Source organism: Pan troglodytes, chromosome X (genome assembly GCF_028858775.2).
Source record: "Pan troglodytes isolate AG18354 chromosome X, NHGRI_mPanTro3-v2.0_pri, whole genome shotgun sequence".
NCBI lineage: Eukaryota > Metazoa > Chordata > Mammalia > Primates > Hominidae > Pan > Pan troglodytes.
In genome coordinates this window covers 99,464,310-99,487,671 of record NC_072421.2, presented here as the reverse complement: position 1 = coordinate 99,487,671, position 23,362 = coordinate 99,464,310, and the positions used below count along the sequence as shown (strand labels likewise).

The following is a 23,362-nucleotide window of genomic DNA, read 5'->3' as shown; positions in this document are numbered from 1 at the left end:
ATATTAGATCTGTTTTGGGATCCAGAAGAATTTCTATCTATGTCCTAGAGGGATATATTTTAACCAGTTCTAGATCAAAAAGAACCACGTATTTAATCGAAAGTTAGCTGAGCATGAGTCAACAGTATGATATGACCACCAAAAAATGGTGAAGCTATTGTAGACTGTATTAATAGAAGATAAATACTCAAAATAAGGAGTTAAATATACTTAATACTACTGAACTGTACACTTAAAATGGTTGAGATAGTAAATTTTACATGGATTTTACCACAATTAAAAAAAATAAGTACCCCACCAAAATTTTGCTTCCGTATATATTCCCATCTAAAATATATTTTTTCATTGATCTCCATCAACCCATATAAAGTCAGGTAGAAACAGAAATCTGAAAGGCTGTGATATGTTCTTAGTCACACAGCTAGTTAATAGCAGGGTGAAAAAGGTGGTCCCATTTTACTTATTTGTTGTTATTACAGTATTAAAGTGATTGTGTTTAGGTTATACCTTATGAGTGGCAGGGATTTAGGCAAACTAATAACACTAAAAAAGGATTAGAAATTATGACATACTGGGATTAATTCACAAATAGGGCAGAGAGGGAGGGAAGAATAAATATGTCCTAAATAAATAATGCTGTCTTAAAATATTGAAGGATTGTCATTTTAGAAGAAGGTTTATACTTACCCTTGTTGTATCACCTGGGAAGCTTTAAGAAACAAAACAAATAGTAAAATATGACTGGGAACCGCTCTCAGAGATTCTAATTAGTCTGGAGTGGATCCTGGGCACTGGTATGTTTTAATTGGTGATTCTGCTGTGCAGCTAGGCTTGAAAACAACCGTGGTGGAAGGTTGAACCAAATGACTAGTTTGACTAAGAGATTACGGCCAAATATAGGCCAAAAGCAGAGATTATTTAGCCTCAACTTCGGAGAATTAAGTAGATTTGAAGTAGTGCAAAAAAGATGTACATTTATATATCCTTTTTTTTTCAAAAATCTCTTCATGTTAGACTAAAGCATAATTTAGCTTGATAAGTACCATTCTAGATGGCAAGACTTTTATATCAATAAGCTTAGTCACCAAATAGATATTGGACAGCTGTTATCTGTAAGAGTCTAAGCCTGTCCTGTAGGGCAACGATTCCCATCCTAACTGATCATAAGAATCACTTATGGATGAATTGAACCACCCACAGATACTTTGATTTTAATTCAGCATGTATGATTTTGAAAAGCTATGTGTTTGGATGTGATAGAAAACCCTGATTGATTAATTATTTTTACATTAGGATTTGTTCCTGAATATATGAGTAGATATAAACCATTTGACTGAATTAGGAAAGCATGCTACTTAGAAAAAATTTGGATAAATCCGTTTAAGTACATTTTAATTTTTCTTTTTTTTCCATTATTTTCTCCTTGCAGAACTCACAGTCTACCTTTTAAGTACATTGTAAATGTGAATCATCACTCCAGTATCTTTTATAATTTCATATTTTCATGTATTTTAATTTTCAATTACTGAAATCAGAGCATCAACACATTTATTTTATTACACCCACAAAGAGAATTTGGCATTGACAATTGTAGACGAATTTGTTTCATGTAAAGTCAAAGCTCCATCTCCTGCATCAGGAACAACATTACTTAAGCTTAAATGTAATAGATCTAGGCTGGGCACAGTGGCTCCCACCTGTAGTCCCAGTACATTGGGAGGCAGAGGCAGAGGCAGGCAGATTATTTCAGCCCAGGAGTTTGAGACCAGCCTAGGCAACATGGTGAAACCCCGTCTCTACAAAAAATAAAAAAATTAGCTGAGCATGGTGGTGTGTGCCTGTAGTCCCAGCTACATGGGAGGCTGAGGTGGGATAATCGCTTAGCCCAGGAGGTGGAGGCTGCAGTGAGCCATGATTGCGCCACTGCACTCCAGCCCGAGTAAAGGGTAGGACCTTGTTTCAAAAAAAAAAAAAAGTGTAATAAATCTAAAGGATTATTGTATTCATAGCAAGCTCTAAACTCAAGCTTTAATACCCTCTAGTTTTGATATACCTCTTCTATTCTTTCCTTCCATTCTGTGCCCACTACCCTTCTTCTGGTTCAATCCTGAAGCCTGAAACTGACCGCTGATATACCCACTTTAAGTCACTCCTTTCCGCCTGTTGAATGCAGAGTTAAGTCCATATGCCCTTGTGAAGCCCATCATGACTTGGCTTTATTCTAAGCTTTCTGTTATTATCCTTCATACTCTTGCCTCCCCTGAAATACTTTTATTCCACTCTTTTTGTTTGAATTTTACATATCTTTTAAAGTTTCGCTCAAAATCAGTTCTACTCCAGAAACCTTTTTTTCCCCCAAATTCCTCAGCAGGAGCACACTGTACCTTCTTGTGTCTTATAACACTTAGACCATGTTGGTGTTGGGATCATAGTTCTTTCGGTACACATCTCATCTTCCTTACTAAATTGTCAATTTCATGAAATTAGGAATTGCATCACGTAGTTTGTCATCTCCAACATGTGGAACCGTTATGTATGCATAATGAAAAGAGTCAAGATAACGCAAAGTTAAGTTCCAGCTAAACCCAAATGACGTGACAAGTTATTTTGATTTCACTGAATCCTAATTTTCTATTCTTCAAAATTTTTGAACATTCAGACAAATGTGCCACTTACCTTGCACATTTGTCTTAAGGTCTAAAGGGATAATCTATCATTTTTGACATATAGAGGCCCTCATTAAATGTTTGTTCTTTCTTATCTCTCAAAAATATCTACCATAATACTTTGAAACTAAGCTCAATACATAACAATAAAGCTATATGATACCCAAGACACTGAGGGCCTGAACTAGGTAGTGTTATGAATTAAAAGGAAAAGGTAGATGTTGAAAAATGTTATAAGCTAGAATTGATATGAGTCAATAATTTTCTGGGGAGAAGAATGACTGAGATTTTAATCCTAGGAATATTATGCCATTTGATTAAAAAAAAAGAGAGACCAAGAACTTGTTTGAGGAAATGAGTCAAAGGAAGTAAGTCTAGGCAACACCATTCTAAACGAAAAGTTATAGGAGCACTAGTATTTTCATAGGCTTCATGGAAATGATCTGGAGCCCCAGTCATGAAAGGGTGTGTTTAAAAAAAAAAGCATTGATATTTATGAACTTGAGTGTCAGTTTCAAACTTTGACTGTTAATAGTGGAGAAGTCTGGAATTAAGGGTTGATCTAGGAGAGAAATAAGTGTTAAATTTTAGGAATTCTTGAACCTTTAATAGTTTCCTTTTGTTTCCTTAAAAGAAATGGTTCTTCTGTAATAAGTTATATTGTAATCAAAAAATAATATTTATTTACTTTCTTTTTAATTTTTACTTTTTTTTTTGAGATGGAGTCTTGCCCTGTCACCAGGCTGGAGTGCAGTGGCGCAATCTCGGCTCACTGCAGCCTCCACCTCCCGGGTTCAAGCGATTCCCCTGCCTCAGCCTCCCAAATAGCTGAGACTACAGGCGTGCACCACCACGCCCAGCTAATTGTGTGTGGGGTGTGTGTGTGTGTGTGTGTGTGTGTGTGTGTGTGTATTTTAGTAGAGATGGGGTTTCACCATGTTGGCCAAGATGGGTCAATCTCTTGACCTTGTGATCCACCCACCTTGGCTTCCCAAAGTGCTGGGATCACAGGCATGAGCCACCATGCCCGGCCTTTACTTTTCATGGGTACATAGTAGGTGTATATATTTGTAGGATACATGAGATGTTTTGATACAGGCATGCAGTGTGAAATAAGCACATCATGAAGAATGGGGTATCCATCCCCTAATTTATCCATTGAGTTTCAAACAACCCAATTACTGTTTGCATTATTTAAAAATATATGGTTATTACTGACAATAAGCACCTTGTTGTGCTATCAAATACTAGGCTTATTCATTCTGTTTATTTTGTGCCCATTAACCATCTCTACCTCACCACCAACCCCCCACTACCATTCCCAGCCTCTGGTAACTATCCTTCTAATCTGTATGTCCATGAATTCAGTTGTTTTGATTTTTAGATCCCACAAATAAGTGAGAATATGCAATGTTTGTCTTTCTGTGCCTGGTTTATTTCACTTAACATGATCTCCAGTTCCATTCATGATGTTGCAAATGACTGAATCTCATTCATTTTATGGCTGAATAGTACTCCATTGTGTATATGTACCACATTTTCTTTATCCATTCATCTGTTGGTGGACACTTCGGTTGCTTCCAAATTTTAGTTATTGTAAACAGTGCTGCAACAAATATAGCAGTGCAGATATCTCTTTGATATACTGATTTCCTTTCTTTGGGGTAAATACCCAGCGGTGAGATTGCTGAATCATATGGTAGCTCAATTTAGTTTTTTGAGGAACCTCCAAACTGGTCTCCTTAGTAGTTGTACTAATTTACATTCCCACCAACAGTGTATGAGGATTCCCTTTTCTCCACATCCTTGCCAGCATTTGCTATTGCCTGTCTTTTAGATATAAGCCATTTTAACAGGGGTGAGATGTTATTTCGTTGTAGCTTTGAGTTGCATTTTGCTGATGATTAATTATGTTGAACACCTTTTCATATGCATGTTTGCCATTTGTATGTCTTGTTTTGAGTACTGTCTATGCAAATCATTTGCCCATGTTTTGATTGGATTATTAGATATTTTTTCCATTGGAGTTCTTTGAGTTCCTTCTATATTCTGGTTACTAATCTTTTGTCAGATGGGTGGTTTGAAAATATTTTCTCCCATTCTGTGAATTGTCTCTTCACTTTGTTGATTATATCCTTTGCTGTGCAGAAGCTTTTTAACTTGATATGATCCCATTTGTCCGTTTTTATGTTGTTGCCTGTGCTTGTGGGGTATTGCTCAAGAAATCTTTGCCAAGACCAGTGTCCTGGAGATTTTCCTCAATGTTTTCTTGTAGTAATTTTATGGTTTGAGGTCTTACATTTGAGTCTTTAATGCATTTTGATTTGAATTTTGTATATAGAGATAGGGGTCTAGCTGCATTTTTCTGCATATGGATATCCAATTTTCCCAGCACTGTTTATTGATGAGATTATCTTTTCCCCAGATTATGTCCTTGGCACCTTTCTCAAAAATGAGGTCACTGTAGGTGTGTGGATTTGTTTCTGGGTTCTCTATTCTGTTCCATTGGTCTATGTGTCTGCTTTTATGCCAGTACCACACTGTTTGGGTTACTTTAGCTCTGTAGTATAATTTGAAGTCAGGCAATGGAGGAACAATTCCTCCAGTTTTGTTCTTTTTACTTAGGATAACTTTGGCTATTCTGGGTCTTCTGTAGTTCCATATAAATTTTGAGATTTTTTTTCTATCTCTGTGAAGAATGTCATTGGTGTTTTGATAGGGATTGCTTTGAATCTGTAGATTGCTTTGGGTCCTATGGAGATTTTAACAATATTGATTCTTCCAATCCATGAACATGGAATATTTTTCTATTTTTTGGTGTGCTCTTCAATATAATTCATCAGTGTTTTACAGTTTTCATTACAGAGATCTTACATTTCTTTGCTTAAGTTAATGCCTAGGTATTTAATTTTATGTGTGACTATTGTAAATTGGATTACTTTTTTAAATTTTTTAAATTTTACTTTAAATTCCAGAATACAAGTGCAGAACATGTAGGTTTGTTACATAGGTATATATGTGCCGTGGTTTGCTGGACCTATCAACCCATCATCTAGGTTTTAAGCCCTGCATGTATTAGCTATTTGCCCTAATGCTCTCCCTCCTTTCGCCCCCACCCCCCAACTGGCCCCAATGTGTGTTATTCCCCTCACTGTGTCCGTGTGTTCTCATTATTCAACTCCCACTTATGAGTGAGAAATGCGGTGTTTGGTTTTCTGTTCATGTGTTAGTTTGCTGAGGATTATGGCTTCCAGCTTCATCCATGTCCCTGCAAAGAACATGATCTCATTCCTTTATGTGGCTGCATAGTATTCCATGGTGTATATGTACCACATTTTCTTTATCCAGTCTATCATTGATGGACATTTGGGTTGGTTCCATGTCTTTGATGTTGTAAATAGTGCTGCAATAAACATACATGTGCATGTGTCTTTACAGCAGAATGATTTATAATCCTTTGGCTATATATCCAGTAATGGGATTTCTGGGTCAAATGATATTTCTCGTTCTAGATCCTTAAGAATCACTGCACTGTCTTCCACAATGGTTGAAATAATTTGCATTCCCACCAATAGTGTAATAGTGTTCCTATTTCTTCACAGCCTTGCCACCATCTGTTGTTTCTTGACTTTTTAGTAATCACCATTATGACTGGCATGAGATGAAAACTATGGAATGCTTCATGAATTTGTGTGTCATCCATGTGCAGGGGCCATGCTAATTTTCTCTGTATCATTCCAGTTTTAGTATATGTGCTGCTGAAGTAAGCATTTGAGTTATTTTTTAATTTCTTTTTCAGATTGTTCATTGTTGGCATATAGAAATGCTAGTCCTTTTTGTATGTTGATTTTGTTTCCTGAAAATTTACTGATTTTGTTTATCAGTTCTAATAGTTTACTTGTGGAGTCTATAGGTTTTCCCAAGTATAAGGTCATATCATCATCTGCAAACAAGGATAATTTGACTTCTTCCTTTCCCATTTGGATGCCCTTTATATATATATATATATATATATATATATATATATATATATATATTTTTTTTTTTTTGTCTGATTGCTCTAGCTAGGACTTCTAGTACTATGCTGAATAACAGTTTTGACACTGGGCATCCTTGTCAAGTTCCAGATCTTAGAGTAAAACCTTTCAGTTTTTGCCCATTCATTGCAATACTAGCTGTGGGTCTGTAGTATAAGGCTTTTATTATGTTGAAGTATGTTCCATCTATCCCCAGTTTTTTGAGGATTTTTATCACAAAGGAATGTTGAATTATATCAAATGCTTTGTCAGCATCAATTGAAATGATCATATGGTTTTTAATCCTTTATTATTATGATGTATCTCATTGATTAATTTGTATATGTTGAACCATCCTTGCATCCCAGGAAAAACATCCTACTAGGTCATGATGAATGATCGTTCTAATGTAGTGTTGAATTCTGTTTGCTATATTTTGTTGAGGATTTTTGCATCAATATTCATCAGAGATCTTGGCCTGTAGTTTTCTTTTTTGGATGTCTCTTTGTCTGTTTTTGGTATCAGGGTAATACTGGCATCATAGAATGAGTTTGGAAGTATTGCTTCCTCCTCTGTTTTTCAGAATAGTTTTAGTAGGATTGGTCGTAGTTCTTTAAATGTTTGCTAGAATTTAGCAATTAGGTCCCGGGCTTTTCTTTACTGATAATTTTTTTTATTATGGCTTCTATCTCATTACTTGTTATTGGCCTGAATGGTTCTGGATTTCTTCCTGGTTCAATTTCAGTAAGCTGTATGTATCAAGGAATTTGTCCATTTCCTCTAGATTTTCCAAATTACTGGCATATAGTTGCTCAGAGTAGACACTAATGATCCTTTGAATTTCTGCAGTATCAGTTGTAATGTCTCCTTTTTCATTTCTGATTTGATATATTTGGATCTTCTTGCTTTTTTTTCTTAGTAGTCTGGCTAATGGTTTGTCAATTTTGTTGAACTTTTCAAAAAAAACCCAGATTTTTGTTTCATTGGTCTTTTGTATTGTATTTTTAATTTCAATTTCATTTATTTCTGCTTGATATTTATTATTTCTTTTGTTCTACTAATTTGGGGGTTGTTTTGCTGTTTTTTTCTAGTTCTTTAAGATCCATCATTTGATTATTTACTTGAAGTTTTTCTAAACTCTTTTTAAATGTAGAGACTTATAGCTATAAACTTCCCTCTGAGTACTACTTTTGCTGTATTCCATAGGTTTTGGCATGTTGTGTTTCTATTGTTATTTGTTTCAAGAAATTTTTCAATATCCTTCTTAATTTCTTCATTGAGCCACTGGTTATTGAGGAGCATATTGTTTAATTTCCATGTATTTGTATAGTTTTCAAAATTCCTATTATTATTGATTTCTAGTTTTATTCCATTGTGGTTCGAGAAGATGCTTGATATTATTTCAGTTTTTTGAGAGTTTTAAGAGTTGTTTTGTGACCTAACATATGGTCTATTCTTGAGAAAGACCTATGTGCTAAGGAAAAGAATGTGTATTCTGCGGTTGTTGCATGACATGTTCTGTAAATATCTGTTAGATCCATTTCGTCCATAGTGCAGATTACATCTGCTGTTTCTTTGTTGACTTTCTGTCTGGAAGATCTTTCTAAAGCTGAAAGTGGGGTGTTGAAGTCTCCAGCTGTTATTGTATTGGGGCCTATCTCTCTCTTTCACTTGAGTAATATTTCCTTTATATATCTGGGCACTGCAGTGTTGGGTGCATATCTATTTAAAATTGTTATGTCCTCCCTCTGGCTGAACTGACCCCTTTATCATCATATAGTGTCCTTCTTTGTCTCTTCTTACAGTTTTGGTCTTGAAATCTATTTTGTCTGATCTAAGTATAGTGACTCCTGTTCTGTTTTAGTTTCATTGGCATGGAATGTCTATTTCTATCCTTTCATTTTCAGTCTGTGTGTCTGTATAGGTGAAGTACGTTTCCTCTAGGCAACAGATCGGTGGGTCTTGTTTTTTCATCCACTCAGTGAGTCAGTGTCTTTTGATGGGGAAGTTTAGTCCATTTACCTTCAGTATTATTATTGATAAGTAAGGACTTAGTTCTTCCCTTTTGATTTTTGTTTCCTGGTTGTTTTGTGGTCTTCTCTTCCTTCTTTCTTTCATTTCTGTCTTCCTCTAGTGAAGATGATTTTCTCTGATAATATGATTTAATTTCTTGCTCTTTATTTTTAGCGTATCTATTGTATATTTTTTGGTTTGAGGTTCCCATGAGGCTTGCAGATACCTTCTTATAACTTACAACCCATTATTTTAAACTGCTAACAACTTAACACTATTTACATAAACAAGCAAAAAGAAAACTAATAAAAACTCACCTTAACTTCATCCCCCCACTTTTTTTTTCTAACATGAATTTGCTATTGCTTATAAGATGATGGTTTAACAAAGGAAAAATCTCCCTTTTTGTAAAACAAATATCTGTGTTGCTAATGCGAGTTCTGCAGAGAAATGTAGAGGGAGAACAGAGCAGCAAAAGCCATCTCAAAGTCAGTGAGACTCTATGGAAGCAGCTTTACATTTTGAGTCTTCCCATACAAAGCTTTTCAGTCTCATTGCATATAAAGATTAATTGCAAAAATAATGCAGGGATAGCTAAAAACCTGTTTATAGTACACTGATACTTTGTCATATGGAATTCCAATCTGTAACTGGCTGCCATGTACCCTGATCAAACAATATACGCACAAACCAGACAGCTTTTTACTGAGACAGTCAGTATCCATAGTGATTCCATAAAGATGCCACTCTCATTTCTGGAACACTCTGCCATATTGTCATTTGGGAATGAATATCAGAGTCAACCTGCACCATTCATAAGCACTTCCCCCCCCCACCCAAAAATGTAATGTGCAATAATGGCAAATTCTGACTTCATTTGGTTCTTGTATATATGAAAGGCATTTGTTGGATTTCTCACCAATTTGAACATCTCTGGTTTGGAATACGGTGAATCCTTGGACAAAAGCTTTCCCTGGATCCACTACACTTGTTCCATTTCTTTTTTGTACGTTCTATAATGTAGCACTAATGGGTGTTCGAGGCTGAAGGTCATGAGTGTTGATTATTTCCACATTTCCCTACTATTTGGATGCAGGGATGGATGACCTAGAGCTTGGTGGTCCCATGGTCATTTCCCATCAGTGTGAATTCTCTGAGGGTGTCTGAGGGGAGTGCTGTGTGAAAAGGCTTGTGTATGAATATACGTTTCTCATGTGTATGATTGGGTCAAATCTAGAAAAGGATGAGCTATGGCTTAAGGTCTTCCTATGTCCCCAGCACATGTGGAGTGGGTTTATCCAGTGTGAATTCTCTGGTGCTTGGTAAGGGAGGAGCTGTGTGTAAGGGCCTTTCCACAGTCCCTGCACACATATGGCTTCTCTCCTGTGTGGATCCTCCGGTGCTGAGTGAGGTGGGTGCTCTGCCTAAAGGACTTTCCGCAATCGTGACACCCATGGGGCTTTTCCCCAGTGTGCATCCTTTCATGCTGGCTGAGCAAGGAGCTGTGGCTGAAGGATTTCCCACACTCATTGCACCGATAGGACTTTTTCTTGGTGTGAATCCTCTGGTGTTCGATGAGACAGGAGCTCTGGCCGAAGGCTCTGCCACACTGGTTACATTCATAGGGTTTCTCTCCTGTGTGGATCCTCTGATGCTGAATGAGGGGAGCAAGCTGGCTGAAGGCTCTGCCACACTGGTTGCATTCGTAGGGCTGGCTTCTCCCCAGCGTGGATTCGCTGATGTTTGGTGAGGGACAAGCTGTGACTGAATGCCTTGCTACAGTCATTGCATTCATAGGGCTTCTCCCCTGTGTGGATTCGCTGGTGTTGGGTGAGGTGACTTTTTAACTTTTTGTTGTTTTTACTTATATCTTACTGTACTATGTCTTGAAAAGTTGTAGTTATTCTTTTTGATTGGTTCATTATTCAGTCTTTCTACTTAGGATAAGAGTAGTTTATACACCTCTGTTATAGTATTATAATATTCTGTGGTTTTCTGTGTATTTACTATTACTAGTGAGTTTTGTACCTTCAGGTGATTATTTATTGCTCATTAATGTCCCTTTCTTTCTGGTTGAAGTACTCCCTTTAGCATTTCTTTTAGCACAGGTCTGGTATTGATGAAATCCGTCAGCATTTGTTTGTCTTGGAAAGTACTTCTCCTTCATGTTTAAGGGATATTTTCACTGAATATACTATTCTAGGGTAAAAGGGCTTTTTTTTTCTTTAGCATTTAAATATGTGATGCCACTCTCTTCTATCCTGTAAGGTTTCCATTGAAAAGTCTGCTGCCTGACATATTGGAGCTCCATTGTATGTTATTTGTTTCTTTTCTCTTGCTGTTTTTAGGATCCTTTCTTTATTCTTGACCTTTGGGTACTTGATTATTAAATGCCTTGGGGTAGTCTTCTTTGAATTAAATCTGCTTGGTGTTCTATAATGTTCTTGTACTTGGATATTGATACCTTTATCTAGATTTCAGAAGTTCTCATTATTATCCCTTTGAATAAGCTTTCTACCTTATTTCTTTCTCTACCTCCTCTTTCAGGCCAACAACTCATAGATTTGCCTTTTTCAATCTATTTTCTAGTTCCTGTAGGTGTGTGTCATTGTTTTTTATTCTTTTTTCTTTTGTCTCCTCTGTGTATTTTCAAGTAGCCTATCTTCAAGCTTACTAATTCTTTCTTCTGCTTTATCTGTTCTGCTATTAAAGGACTCTGATTCATTCTTCAGTATGCCAGTTGATTTTTCAGCTCCAGTATTTCTGCCTGATTCTTTTTAATTATTTCAATCTCTTTGTTAAATTTATCTGATACAATTCTGAATTCCTTCTGTTATCTTGAATTTCTTTGAGTTTCCTCAACACAGCTACTTTGAATTCTCTCTGTGAAAGTCCACATGTTTCTGTTTCTCCAGGATTGGTCCCTGGTGCCTTTTTAAGTTTATTTGGTGAGGTCATGTTTTTCGGAATGGTGTTGATGCTAGTAGATGTTCTTTGGTGTCTGGGCATCAAAGAGTTAGGCATTTAATGTAGTCTTCACTGTCTGGGCTTATTTGTAGCTGTCCTTCTTGGGAAGGCTTACCAGATATTTGAAAGGACCTGGGTGTTGTGATCTAAGCTGTGTCTTCTTTCTGGGGCACCCAGGCCCTGTAACACTGTGGTTCTCGCAGACTCATAGAGGTGCTGCCCTGATGGTCTTGAACATGATCTGGGAGAATTCTCTGTATGACCAGGCAGATACTCTTTTTCTCTTCCCTTACTTTCTCCCAAACTTACAGAGTCTCTGTCTGTTCTGAGTCACCTAAATCAGGGGATGGATTGACAGAAGCATCCCTGTGGCCACCACCACTGTGACTATGCTGGGTCACATCTGAAGCCAGCACAGAGCTGAGTCTTGCCTAAGGCCCATTGTAACCACTCCCTTACTACTGCCTATGTTTTCTCAAGGCCCTGGGGCTCTACAATCCACAAGTAGCAAAGCCAGCCAGGCCTGTGCCCTTCCTTTCAGGGTGGCGAGGTCCCCTAATCTCTGGGTGAGTCTAGAAGTGTTGTCTGGGAGTCAGCGACTAGAGTTAAAAAAACCTTAGAAGTCTACCTGGTATTCTATTGTATTGCAGCTGAGCTGGTACTCAAACCACAAGACTCAGTCTTTCTTGTCCTTCCTTCACTTTCCAAAGGCAGAGTAGCCTCACCCCATAGCCACGGCCACCCCTGGCCACAAGGCAAGGTGTACTGCCAGATTACCACTGGTGTTCCCTTAAGGCACAGGGGCTCTTAAGTGCACTTGTGAATGCTGCCTGGCTTGGGACTCACATTTCAGCGCTGTGAGCTCGCCTCTGGCCCAGGGCAGTCCCAGAAATGCTGTCCAACAGTCAACTCTAGAATCAGGGACCCCAGGAGCCCGCTTGATGCTCTACCCCACTGTGGTGGTGTTGGTACCTAAGGGGTAAGACAAAGTCCTCTTTACTTTTCCCTCTGCTTTTCTAAAGGAGAAGGAGTTTTGCCCCATAGCACCACAGCTGGTAATTTGCTGAGCCCCACCTGAAGCCAGCAAGTGTCAGAGGCTCAACAAGGCCCTCAAGGTAGTTCCTGGGTATCACTGCTGGTTATTCAGGTCCCAAGGGCTCTTCAGTTAGCAGATGATGAACGCTGTAAGGATTGGGTCCTTTCCTTCAAGTCAGGGAATACCTTTCTGGCTCAGAGTGTGTCTTGAAATGTCATCTGGGAGCTATGGCCTGGAACAGGGTCCTCACAGCTCTGACTGGTGCTCTATCCTTGTGTGGCTGAGCTGGTAACCAAGATGCAAGGCAAAGTCCTCTCCTCTCTTACCTCTCCTCTCCTCAAGCAGAAGGAAGAGGTCTCTTTTGGAGCCTCAAACCATGTAGCCTGGGATTAAGGGAGGGGTGATTTCAGTCCTTCCTTGGCTGCCCCAGCTGGTGTCTCAGTATGTCATGTGCCCTGCCCCCTCACCCCAGTCCACTGTCTCTGGGCCTAGTTCAGCCCTAGGACTCGCCTACGAATTGCGGTACCTATTGCCTAGACTGCCTTTCAGGTTTACTTAGAGACTGAGAGCACTTTGGCCCTCAGAGGTAAGGTTTGCAGGCACTCAACTTTGAACCACTGGGATGAACAACTCCTCTCTGGCTAGGGCTGGTTTAAATGATCCTTCCCTGGTTGGGTACCAGCTGAGTTTGGTCTGCTTTTCCTTTCTGCTCTAACAGGATAGCACCGAGTTCACTGCCTAAGAATTGCTGTGTTCTCCCTTCCAGCATCCAGAAATGCTCTCTGCACCAGGCTGCAGCTGCAGGGATGGGGGAGGGGTGGCATCAGCTATTCAGGACCTTTTTTTTTCTATCTCTTAAGTGCCTCTTTCAGTGATCTGAAGTTAAAATTGGGTGCTTTGAGCTCTCACCTGATTTTTGGTTCTTGTGAAGGTATTTTTTTCTGTGTAGATAGTTGTTAACTTGGTGTCCTTGTGGGGTTGGGGGACAATCAGTAGAGCTTTCTGTTCTGCCATCTTGCTTTGCCTTCTATATTTACTTATTCGTATTAAAGATTTTAATGGATGGGAAGTTCAAGATTATACCACTATGCTCAATTTGCACATAGTAGTTAATCCTGAAAAAGGGAAGTCATGAAATGCATTTTAATTAACTTATTTACACTGCTGATGTTAGAATCGAAGTTAGATAAATCACATATTCTAAAACAATCTCAAAAATAATTGAGGTGATACTATATGTAGTAGAGATAAATTTGTAACTATTCATTGTTATTTTTTACACGTTTCTAGTTACATTTATTCTTGAGTATGCACTTTTAAAAGTAAGCCTTTTTAGTCCATGTAATGATATTGAAAATTAACTTAGGTGAAGATATCTAACATAACTTTTAAAATAAATATCTTCAACGGTTTCTATCTAATATAGGTATAGGTATAGGTACTCCTGCTCTGTTTTAGTTTTTCCTTTTCATTCTTTTCTTTTTTTTTCCTCTTACAGTATATTTTCAAATAGCTTATCTTTGAGTTCATAGATTATTTCTTTTGCCTGATCAATTCTGAGGTTGATGCTATTACATTTTTCATTTCATTCATTGTATTTTTAAGCTCCAGAATTTATTTGATACTTTTAAAATATAATTTCAGTCCCTCTGTTAAATGTCTAATTTGATCATTTATTTTCTTGATTTCATTAAATTCTCTATTTTTTTGAAGTTCATTGAGATTTCTAAAAACAGTTATTTTGAATCTTTGTCAGACCGTTTGTATAGAGGTTAGCTACTAAGAAATTGTGTTCTTGTGGTGGTGGTATGTCTCTTGGTTTTTCATGTTTCTCATTGCCTTACATTAATGTCTGCACATTTAAAGAAACGTAAGGACTTATTCCAATTTTTGCAGACTTAATTTTTCTGGGAAAGCCCTTCACCAGTCAGCCCATCCAGAGATTCCCAGGCAGGCCATCTGGTATGATCCCTGATGCGCTTGTTGGGCCTGGTATCTGGGTCTTCAGGGTTGGGCCTGAAGCCTGAATCCACTGGGGTGGACCTGTTGATTGGGTCTTGAGGAATGGACCTACAGCCTGTGTCGACGAGGGCAGGCCTGGAGCCTGTATCCACAGGAGCCAACCTGCCAACCTGAAGCCTGGTCCACAGGGGCTCACCTGGTGCTGGGGTAGGCCTTGAACCTGAGTCTATAGGAGATGGCTGAACACTGGATGGGCCTGACACCTAGGTCCACTGGCATGGGCCTGGAGCTTGAGTCCATGGAGGCTAGCCTAGCACTGGGGTGTCTTGGATTATTGAAATGATCACTGAGGTGCCTGGTTCCTGGGATCACTGAGATAGACCTGGAGCCTGAGTCTGCAGGGGTGGTCTTGGAGCCTCAGTCCAAGGGGTCCTGCCTGGTACTGGGGTCTACAGGAGTGGGCATGGACCCTGGGTCTTCTAGAATAAGCCTGGAGCCTGGGTCCTCTGGAGCCTGGGGCCTGGTGCTGAGACCAGTGTGGAACTTGTAACCAGAGTCTCATCTGGAGTCCAGGATTGTGGATGCTAGCCCAATGCCTGGAGCTACTTGGGCTGGCCTGGAGCCTGAGTCTGCAGAAGCAAGCCTGGAGGCTGGGTGTGCAAGGGCTAGCTTAGAGGCTAGGTCCCTGGGGGCTAATGTGGGTCTTGGATGGTCCTGGCACCTGGGTCCACGGGGGCAAGCCGAGCACTGTGGTCTACTGGAACTGGCCTGGGTGGGCCCTGGGTCTGCTGGAACACTGAGATGCAGGAGCTCCAGCAAGAGCTACAGGAGCCAGCCTGGAGGGCAGGGCTGTGGGATCCTGCCTGGTTCTGGGGTGGGACTGGAGGCTCAGTCTGTGGGTACCAGCCTCTTGGGGCCTATATTAGCTCCCTCCAGGGGCTGGCCTGGAGGCTGAGTCTGCAGGTGCCAGCCTTATGACTAGGGCTGTGGGAGTTGGCCGGGTGCTGGAGCTGACCCTGGCCTGAAGCCAGGAGCCTTGGGAGCTAGTCCAGTGCTGGAGATGGTCGAGGGCATGGTACTGCTGAGGTTGGCCTGATGTTGGGGTAACCTGGAGACCAAGTCCACTGTGCAGGCCTGGAGCTTGGGGTTGAATGATTCGGCTTGGCACTGGAGCAGGCCTGGAGGCTGAGTCCACTGGTACTGTCCTGAAGTCTGGGGCTGTGGGGGCCTTCCTAGCACTGGATATTACTGGGGTGGGTCCAGTTTTGGAGTTGGAATTAAAGTTCAGTGCTCACTTCCCTCTCCTTCTCTCACACAGAGGGTATCTCTCTCCACTCTGTGCTGGGCTTGGTAGGGGGCTGATGCTGATAGTGTAAAACTCTCTTTCCTACCTTCTTGAATGCACCTTATTTCTGTGCTACACCCAGGTGCTGATATAATCTCCTACATATTTGTTTTGTTTTTTTTTTTAGTTTTTTGGCTCTTGTGAAGATATTTTCATTTGTGGATAGTTATTTTAATTGATGTTTCTGTAGAGAGATGAGTGCTGAAGAGCCCTATTCCACCATCTTGATGATGTCCGTCCTAATAGTTTTTTAATTAGAAAGTCCTGCATTCTTTTCTGCAAAAATTAAGACAGTTGTACAGAAAGTTAAACATTAAGTTGTCTCTCCTTGTTCCTTTTCTAGGCCTACTTACCAGAGTTAACCATTTTTAAATTCGGTTTATTTTATTCCAGATTTTTCTGTGCATATATGTGCATATATTTAATTTTTGTTAGTATTGGGAATTGGATGTATTGTATTTGTTCTACAGCTTTTTATTCATTTAATAAGCAATTGGCATCTCTCTGTGAAAGCATGTGTACCAACTTATTCACTTTGATAGCCAAATAGCAATGAGAATTTTGATGTTTGTGACTCATACTGTATAAAAAATGGATAAACTTTGGCAGAATACATTGTAGTTCTTAAGAATTTTAGATGACACTATAGACCTCAAGTGTAAATGCAGAAAGTTTTGGCATGTCCCCTTATTTATTACAGTGAGAAACACTATAGCATACATTTCTAGATATGTATACGAACATTACATTATAGCTTTGAGAGGCTTGTGTGAGACTTGTTTGGCCACATTAGTAGGCTAGTGTTTGTACAATGATGAAGGATGTTTGCCCACTATGGGCAAAGATAGTTTGTGGTTCCTTGTGATTTCTAGATAACATTGAAGGCATAGCTTCATGTTTCTTGGACCTGTAAAATGAGAGTGGTAAAAATCTCTTGATTCTTAACGAGAATCCTGTGACAAATGACAGTCCTAAAACAAAGCATTTCTTAGGATTGTCTGCTGTTAAACATAAAATATCAAGGCTGTTTTTTGTTTGGTTGGTTTTCAGGTTTGTTTTTTGTTTGTTTGTTTGAAACAGTGTCTTGCTGTCGCTCAGGCTGGAAGGCACAATCATAGCTCACTGCAGCCTCGACCTCCTGGGCTCAAGTGATCATCTCAGCCTCCGGAGTAGCTAGGACCACAGGCGCATGCCACCATGCCCAGCTAATTTTTATTTCTAATTTTTTTTTTTAGAGATTGTGTCTTGCTATGTTGCCCAGGCTGTTCTCAAACTCCTGACCTCAAGTGGTCCTCCTACCTCAGCCTCCCAAAGTGCTGGGATTACAGGCATGAGCCACCGCACCTGGCCAAGGCTGGGTTTTTAAATCCAGCCTTTAATTACTGGTGTCCCAAGTCATTCCATGAAGCTCATTAAGTTACTGGTGCCCCCATAATGATTCCTTTAGAATGCCATTGCCTAGACTTATCATACTAAATAAATAACTCTTGCCATATCTGACATTAGAGGGATACTTAGTATGTGCATATTAAATTGTACACTCGAACAAAAAGCTGTTACTGTAGCCTCACAAGCACTCAAATTTGAAGTATCATATGAAATCATATATAGTTGAGGAATGAAAAATGATACCTCTAAATATTTATTAATGTGATATATTTGTCTTCCCTTTTTTGTTCACAGACGCCATTTGGAATGAACAGGAAAAGGCTGAACTTTTTACAGATAAGTTTTGTCAAGTATGTGGAGTGATGCTACAGTTTGAATCACAAAGAATTTCACATTATGAGGTAGGTTAAAAATAATGGAAGTAGGGTCTAAAGCAGGTTTTTAAATGTAGCAAGTAAACTTCCTGTAAGTCATCTTACTTGATTCTTATGAGAATCCTGTGAAAAAGGTAGTAGTATTTTCCTTTGATGGATGAGGAGATTGGCTCAGAAAGGGATGGTAATATACTACTTTAAGTTTGGGGAATTCAGATTTAAACTCAGTCTTTTACTCCAAAGCTTGTTTTCTTCTCTTCACACCACTCCCTTTGCATCCATCAAGCCATCCACCCTTGTATTAAATATAAGTGAGGCATTATGAAGCTTGCATAGGAAACTATTAATGTGAATCAAGGGATATTATGTAGAACTCCCAGAGTCTTCCTTAACAGCAAATGAAGACTATAAAAACAAAACGAACCAGTCTTGCACTTGATTGAACCACATGTTTTTAGACACAGGAATGTAGAATCCTAGAGCTAAAATAGAGAATGTTTAATGTCCTTACTCTCTTAGTTTATAGATTAGAAAACTGAGACCAAGAGGATTAATACTTCTCCATGGCTAATCACTGGTATGACTAAGCCTAAAAATGATTTCTTCTTATTTCATATCCAGTGTTCTTTCCCTTCATTTGGTGTTGCTTCATGTTTCTACATTATCTGATGAGCTGTTGGATTTCTTTCATATCTGGTATCTAGGTTACCAAAAATACTAGATACATTCATTTAAAACTAATGTAATGCCAGTTCTACTTTTTTAAACATCTCATCTTGTTCTTCCCATTGCTAATCTTATTGGTAATTATATTTTAGTCCTAATGTTGGTTGAAATTAATTTACTATAATTACAGATAGGGAAATTGTGTGACTGTGGATTGAGAGGAGGTAGGGTTAAGTCTTAATTCCACCATTGACTAGTTACATAAGCTTTGGCAAGTCACTTTACCTTTCTGAGCATGTTTCTTGGACCTGTAAAGTGAGAGTGGTAAAAACCTCTTACTATACTTGTGAGAATTAAGTGAAATCAAATGTGTGAGAGTGCCTAGAACATCTTTAGACTCCATAGATCAAAGATTTAGAATTAGTAACAGAGACAGACAGTCAAGGGGCTCTGTGATAACTACAATTTATCCATTTGGACCATTTTAATTTATATTGGAAAAACAGCTTTTTATGGAATCATAAAGCACTATTCAGTCTAGAAAACAGGCAAAAATACAAGAAAATAGATATAAATTATAATTCTATCACTTGTAGTTAACCATTATTGAATTTCTCTTTTGCTTCTGTGATTCCAATATGATTTCTGCACACACACACACACACACATACACATGCATTTTTACAAAAAAGATATACAGACTCTCAGTATAGTATTGTAAAATATAACAGTATTGCAGAAGTTTTGAAGTTTAATGAGGTTGTATTTATTAATATTTCTTTTGTGTCTGCGCTTATGTGTTTAATAAACCATTCTATACACTTTTGTCATATACTTTCCTCTATTTTCTTCTAAAACTTTGAAGATTTACTTCTTATGTTATAATTCATCTGGTATTGATTTTCGTGTATGGAGGGTGACAACAGGTTTTTCATATGGATAGCCAGTTGTTCCAGCACTATTTATTGTATAGTCCATCCTTACCTCATTGATTTGTAGTGGCACCTCTATTGTATGCTAATTTCCACATATATATTGGTTTGTTTTGAGACTTTTATCCTGTTTTATTGTATTAGCCTGGTTTCCTATATCTACAACAATTTCACCTTTAAAATAAGTCACAGCTTTCAAATGAGTCACAATATCTGTAGAAGAAATTTATATGACATTAAAAATTTTTAAATCATAAACTAAATTAAAAATATATGCCACACATTAGTTGATACTTATAACCTATATAACTAACGAAGGATTCGTGTCTAGAATATAGAAAGGACTACAAATCAATTAGAACAAGAAGCAAATAGAAAAATGGGAAAGTGATGTGAACAGTCCATAGAATAGATACTCAGCTTCACTAGTGATCACACAGGACATGCAAGTTAAAATAATAAACTATCATATAAGAACCATAATACTGGCAAAAATTAAAATCTAATAACACTTAACACTTCAAGATAATATAGGGAAACACTCTCATCGCTGCATTTGGAGATGTAAACTGCTTCAAAATTTTATACCTGGTAAAGTTGAAAATCCACACTCCTTATAGGCCAAGAATTCCACTTCTAGATATCTATTCTAAAGGAACTTTTGAACATGTATATGGGGAGATCTATTTATATATGTTAATTGCAGCAATGCTTGTGTTAGCAAAATAAACTGAAACATAATTGTCCTAAACAGGGAACTGGATAGGTAGCATATGGAGTAGAATATTATAGCATGAATGAACTAGAGCTATATGTATCAATATCAATAAATCTCATAAATAAAATACTGAGTTTTAAAAAGCAATTTGGAAAGAATATGTATCAAATGATTCCACTTTTTATAATCAATTTTTACAAGATAGTAATATATAAAACTATTTATGGATATGTATGTGTAGTAAAGGAATAAAAGCATGAAAGGAAATCAGGTACACCAACTTTAAGAGAGAGAGAGGAAGAAAGGATTGTGAGCATGAGGGTATAGGATTGTATCTGTAAAATTTTACCTCTTTTAAAGGAAATTTGAGAGAAATGCAACAAAGTGTTAAAACTGAATAGTGGGTATGGGTTTCGATTATATTGTTTCCTGTTCTTTCCTATACAATGGGTATATTTCACATTTTAAAATTATGTAGACCATCTATGACAAACCCACAGCTAATATAATACTGAATAGGGAAAAGTTGAAAGGCATTCCCTCTGAGGAATGGAACAAGACAAGGATGCCCACTCTCACCACTCCTCTTCAACATAGTACTGGAATTCCTAACCAGAGCAATCAGACAAAGAAAGAAATAAAGGGCATCCAAATCTGTAAAGAGGAAGTCAAACTGTCACTGTTTGCCGATGATATGATCGTTTACCTTGAAAACCCTAAAGACTCCTCCAGAAAGCCCCTAGAACTGATAAAAGAATTCAGCAAAGTTTCTGGATACAAGATTAATGTACACAAATCAGTAGCTCTTCTATACACCAACAGCGACCAAGCAGAGAATCAAATCAAGAACCCAACCCCTTTTACAATAGCTGCAAAGAAAAAAAAATTAGGAATATACCTAACCAAGGAGTCGAAAGATCTCTGTAAGGAAAACTACAAAACACTGCTGAAAGAAATCATAGATGACACAAACAAATGGAAACATATTCCATGCTCATGGATGGGTAGAATCAATACTGTGAAAATGCAATCTACAAATTCTGTGCCAAAAGCAATCTACAAATTCAGTGCAATCCCCATCAAAATACCACCATCATTCTTCACGGAATTATAAAAAACAATTCTAAACTTCATATGGAACCAAAAAAGAGCCCACATAGCCAAAGCAAGACTAAGCAAAAAGAACAAATCTAGAGGCATCACACTACCTGATTTCCAACTATACTATAAGGCCATAGTCACCAAAATAGAATGGTACTGGTATAAAAATAGGCACATAGACCAATGGAACATAATAGAGAACTCAGAAATAAACCCTAATACTTAAAGCCAACTGATCTTCAACAAAGCAAACAAAAATATCAATTGGGGAAAGGACACCCTATTCAACAAATGGTGCTGGGATAATTGGCTAGCCACATGTAGGAGAATGAAACCGGATCTTCATCTCTCACCTTATACAAAAATCAACTCAACATGGATTAAAGACTTAAACCTAAGACTTGAAATTATAAAAATTCTGGATGATAACAATGGAAAAACCCTTCTAGATACTGGCTTAGGCAAGGATTTCATGACCAAGAACCCAAAAGCAAATGCAATAAGAACAAAGATAAATAGCTGGGACCTAATTAAACTAAAGAGCTTTTGCACACCAAAAGGAACAGTCAGCAGAGTAAACAGACAACCTACAGAGTGGGAGAAGATCTTCACAATCTATACATCTGACAAAGGACTAATATCCAGAATCTACAACAAACTCAAACAAATCAGTAAGAAACAAGCAATCCCATCAAAAAGTGGGCTAAGGACATGAATAGACGATTCTCAAAAGAAGATATGCAAATGGCCAACAAACACAAGAAAAAATGCTCCACGTCACTAATGATCAGGGAAATGCAAATCAAAACCACAATGCGATACCACCTTACTCCTGCAAGAATGGCCATAATCAAAAAAATCAAATAACAGTAGTGTTGGCGTGGATGTGGTGAACAGGGAACACTTCTACACTGCTGGTGGTAATATAAACTAGTACGGCCACTATGGAAAACATTGTGGAGATTCCTTAAATAACTAAGAGTAGAACTATCATTTCATCCAGCAATCCCACTACTGGCTATCTACCCAGAGAAAAAGAAGTCATTATTCAAAAAAGATGCTTGCACACGCATATTTGTAGCAGCACAATTCACAACTGCAAAATCGTGGAACCAAAGCAAATGCCCATCAATCACTGAGTGGATAAAGAAACTGTGGTATATATACACTGGAATACCACTCAGCCATAAAAAGGAATGAATTAGCAGCATTTTCAGTTATCTGGATGAGATTGGAGACTATTATTCTAAGTGAAGTAACTCAGGAATGGAAAATCAAACATCGTATGTTCTCTCTGATATGTGGGAGCTAAGTTACGAGGATGCAAGGCATAAGAATGATACAATGGACTTTGGGGACTTGGGGGGAAGAGTGGAAGGGAGGCGAGGAATAAAAGACTACAAATATGACACAGTGTATACTGCTCGGGTGCTGGGTGCACTAAAATCTCACAAATCACCACTAAAGAACTTACTCATGTAACCAAATGCCACCTGTACCCTAATAACTTATGGAAAAGTATAATTAAATTAAATTTTAAAAATAAATAAAATTCTGTAGAGAGAGTGATTATCTCACATTATGTGCTCAGGAAATGTTAGTTTCCCTTCCCCCTACACCAACATCTTAGTTATTCTTACATATTTGGTTATATATTTGTTAGTGATTATTTCTAATGTCTCTTAAACCCAGAAGGATTTCTTTTCTCACATAAAAGAATTTGCAAGGGAGGTAGTAGAGGGCTGATATGACAGCTTTATAACATTATCAGGGACCTAGGCTTTTTTTTTTTTGAGACAGAGTCTCTGTCGCCTAGGCTGGAGTGCAGTGGCGCAATCTCGGCTCGCTGCAACCTCCACCTCCCGGGTTCAAGTGATTCTCCTGCCTCAGCCTCCTGAGTAGCTGAGATTACAGGCGCACACCACCACGCCCAGCTAATTTTTGTATTTTTAGTAGAGACAGGGTTTCACATGTTGGTCAGGCTGGTCTCGAACTCCTGACCTTGTGATCCGCCCACCTCAGCCTCCCAAAGTGCTGGGATTACAGGCGTGAGCCACCACGTCTGGCGGGCATTTTCTGTCTTTCTGCTCTGATGAACTGGTTTTCCTCCTCAATGTCACCATGGTCCAAAGATGACTGTTGAAACTCCATCCTTTGTATCTTAATTCCAAAATCAG

General features: G+C 38.4%; 1 protein-coding gene and 1 non-coding gene across 7 annotated transcripts in view; one reads left to right on the top strand and one right to left on the bottom strand.

Annotated features, from left to right (window-relative positions):
- Positions 1–23,362, top strand: part of ZMAT1 (zinc finger matrin-type 1) — a 49,741-nt gene that overhangs the window by 9,991 nt on the left and 16,388 nt on the right. For all 6 annotated transcript variants that reach the window (XM_016943851.4, XM_016943850.4, XM_016943849.4 and 3 more), the window contains exon 2: positions 17,689–17,795. In XM_016943851.4, the coding sequence (XP_016799340.2) occupies positions 17,689–17,795 (107 nt within the window). The remainder of the gene's footprint in view (positions 1–17,688; positions 17,796–23,362) is intronic.
- LOC112207133 (U6 spliceosomal RNA) lies at positions 6,331–6,437 on the bottom strand. Its single transcript, XR_002941602.1, has one exon. It is a non-coding gene; the product is annotated as a U6 spliceosomal RNA (small nuclear RNA).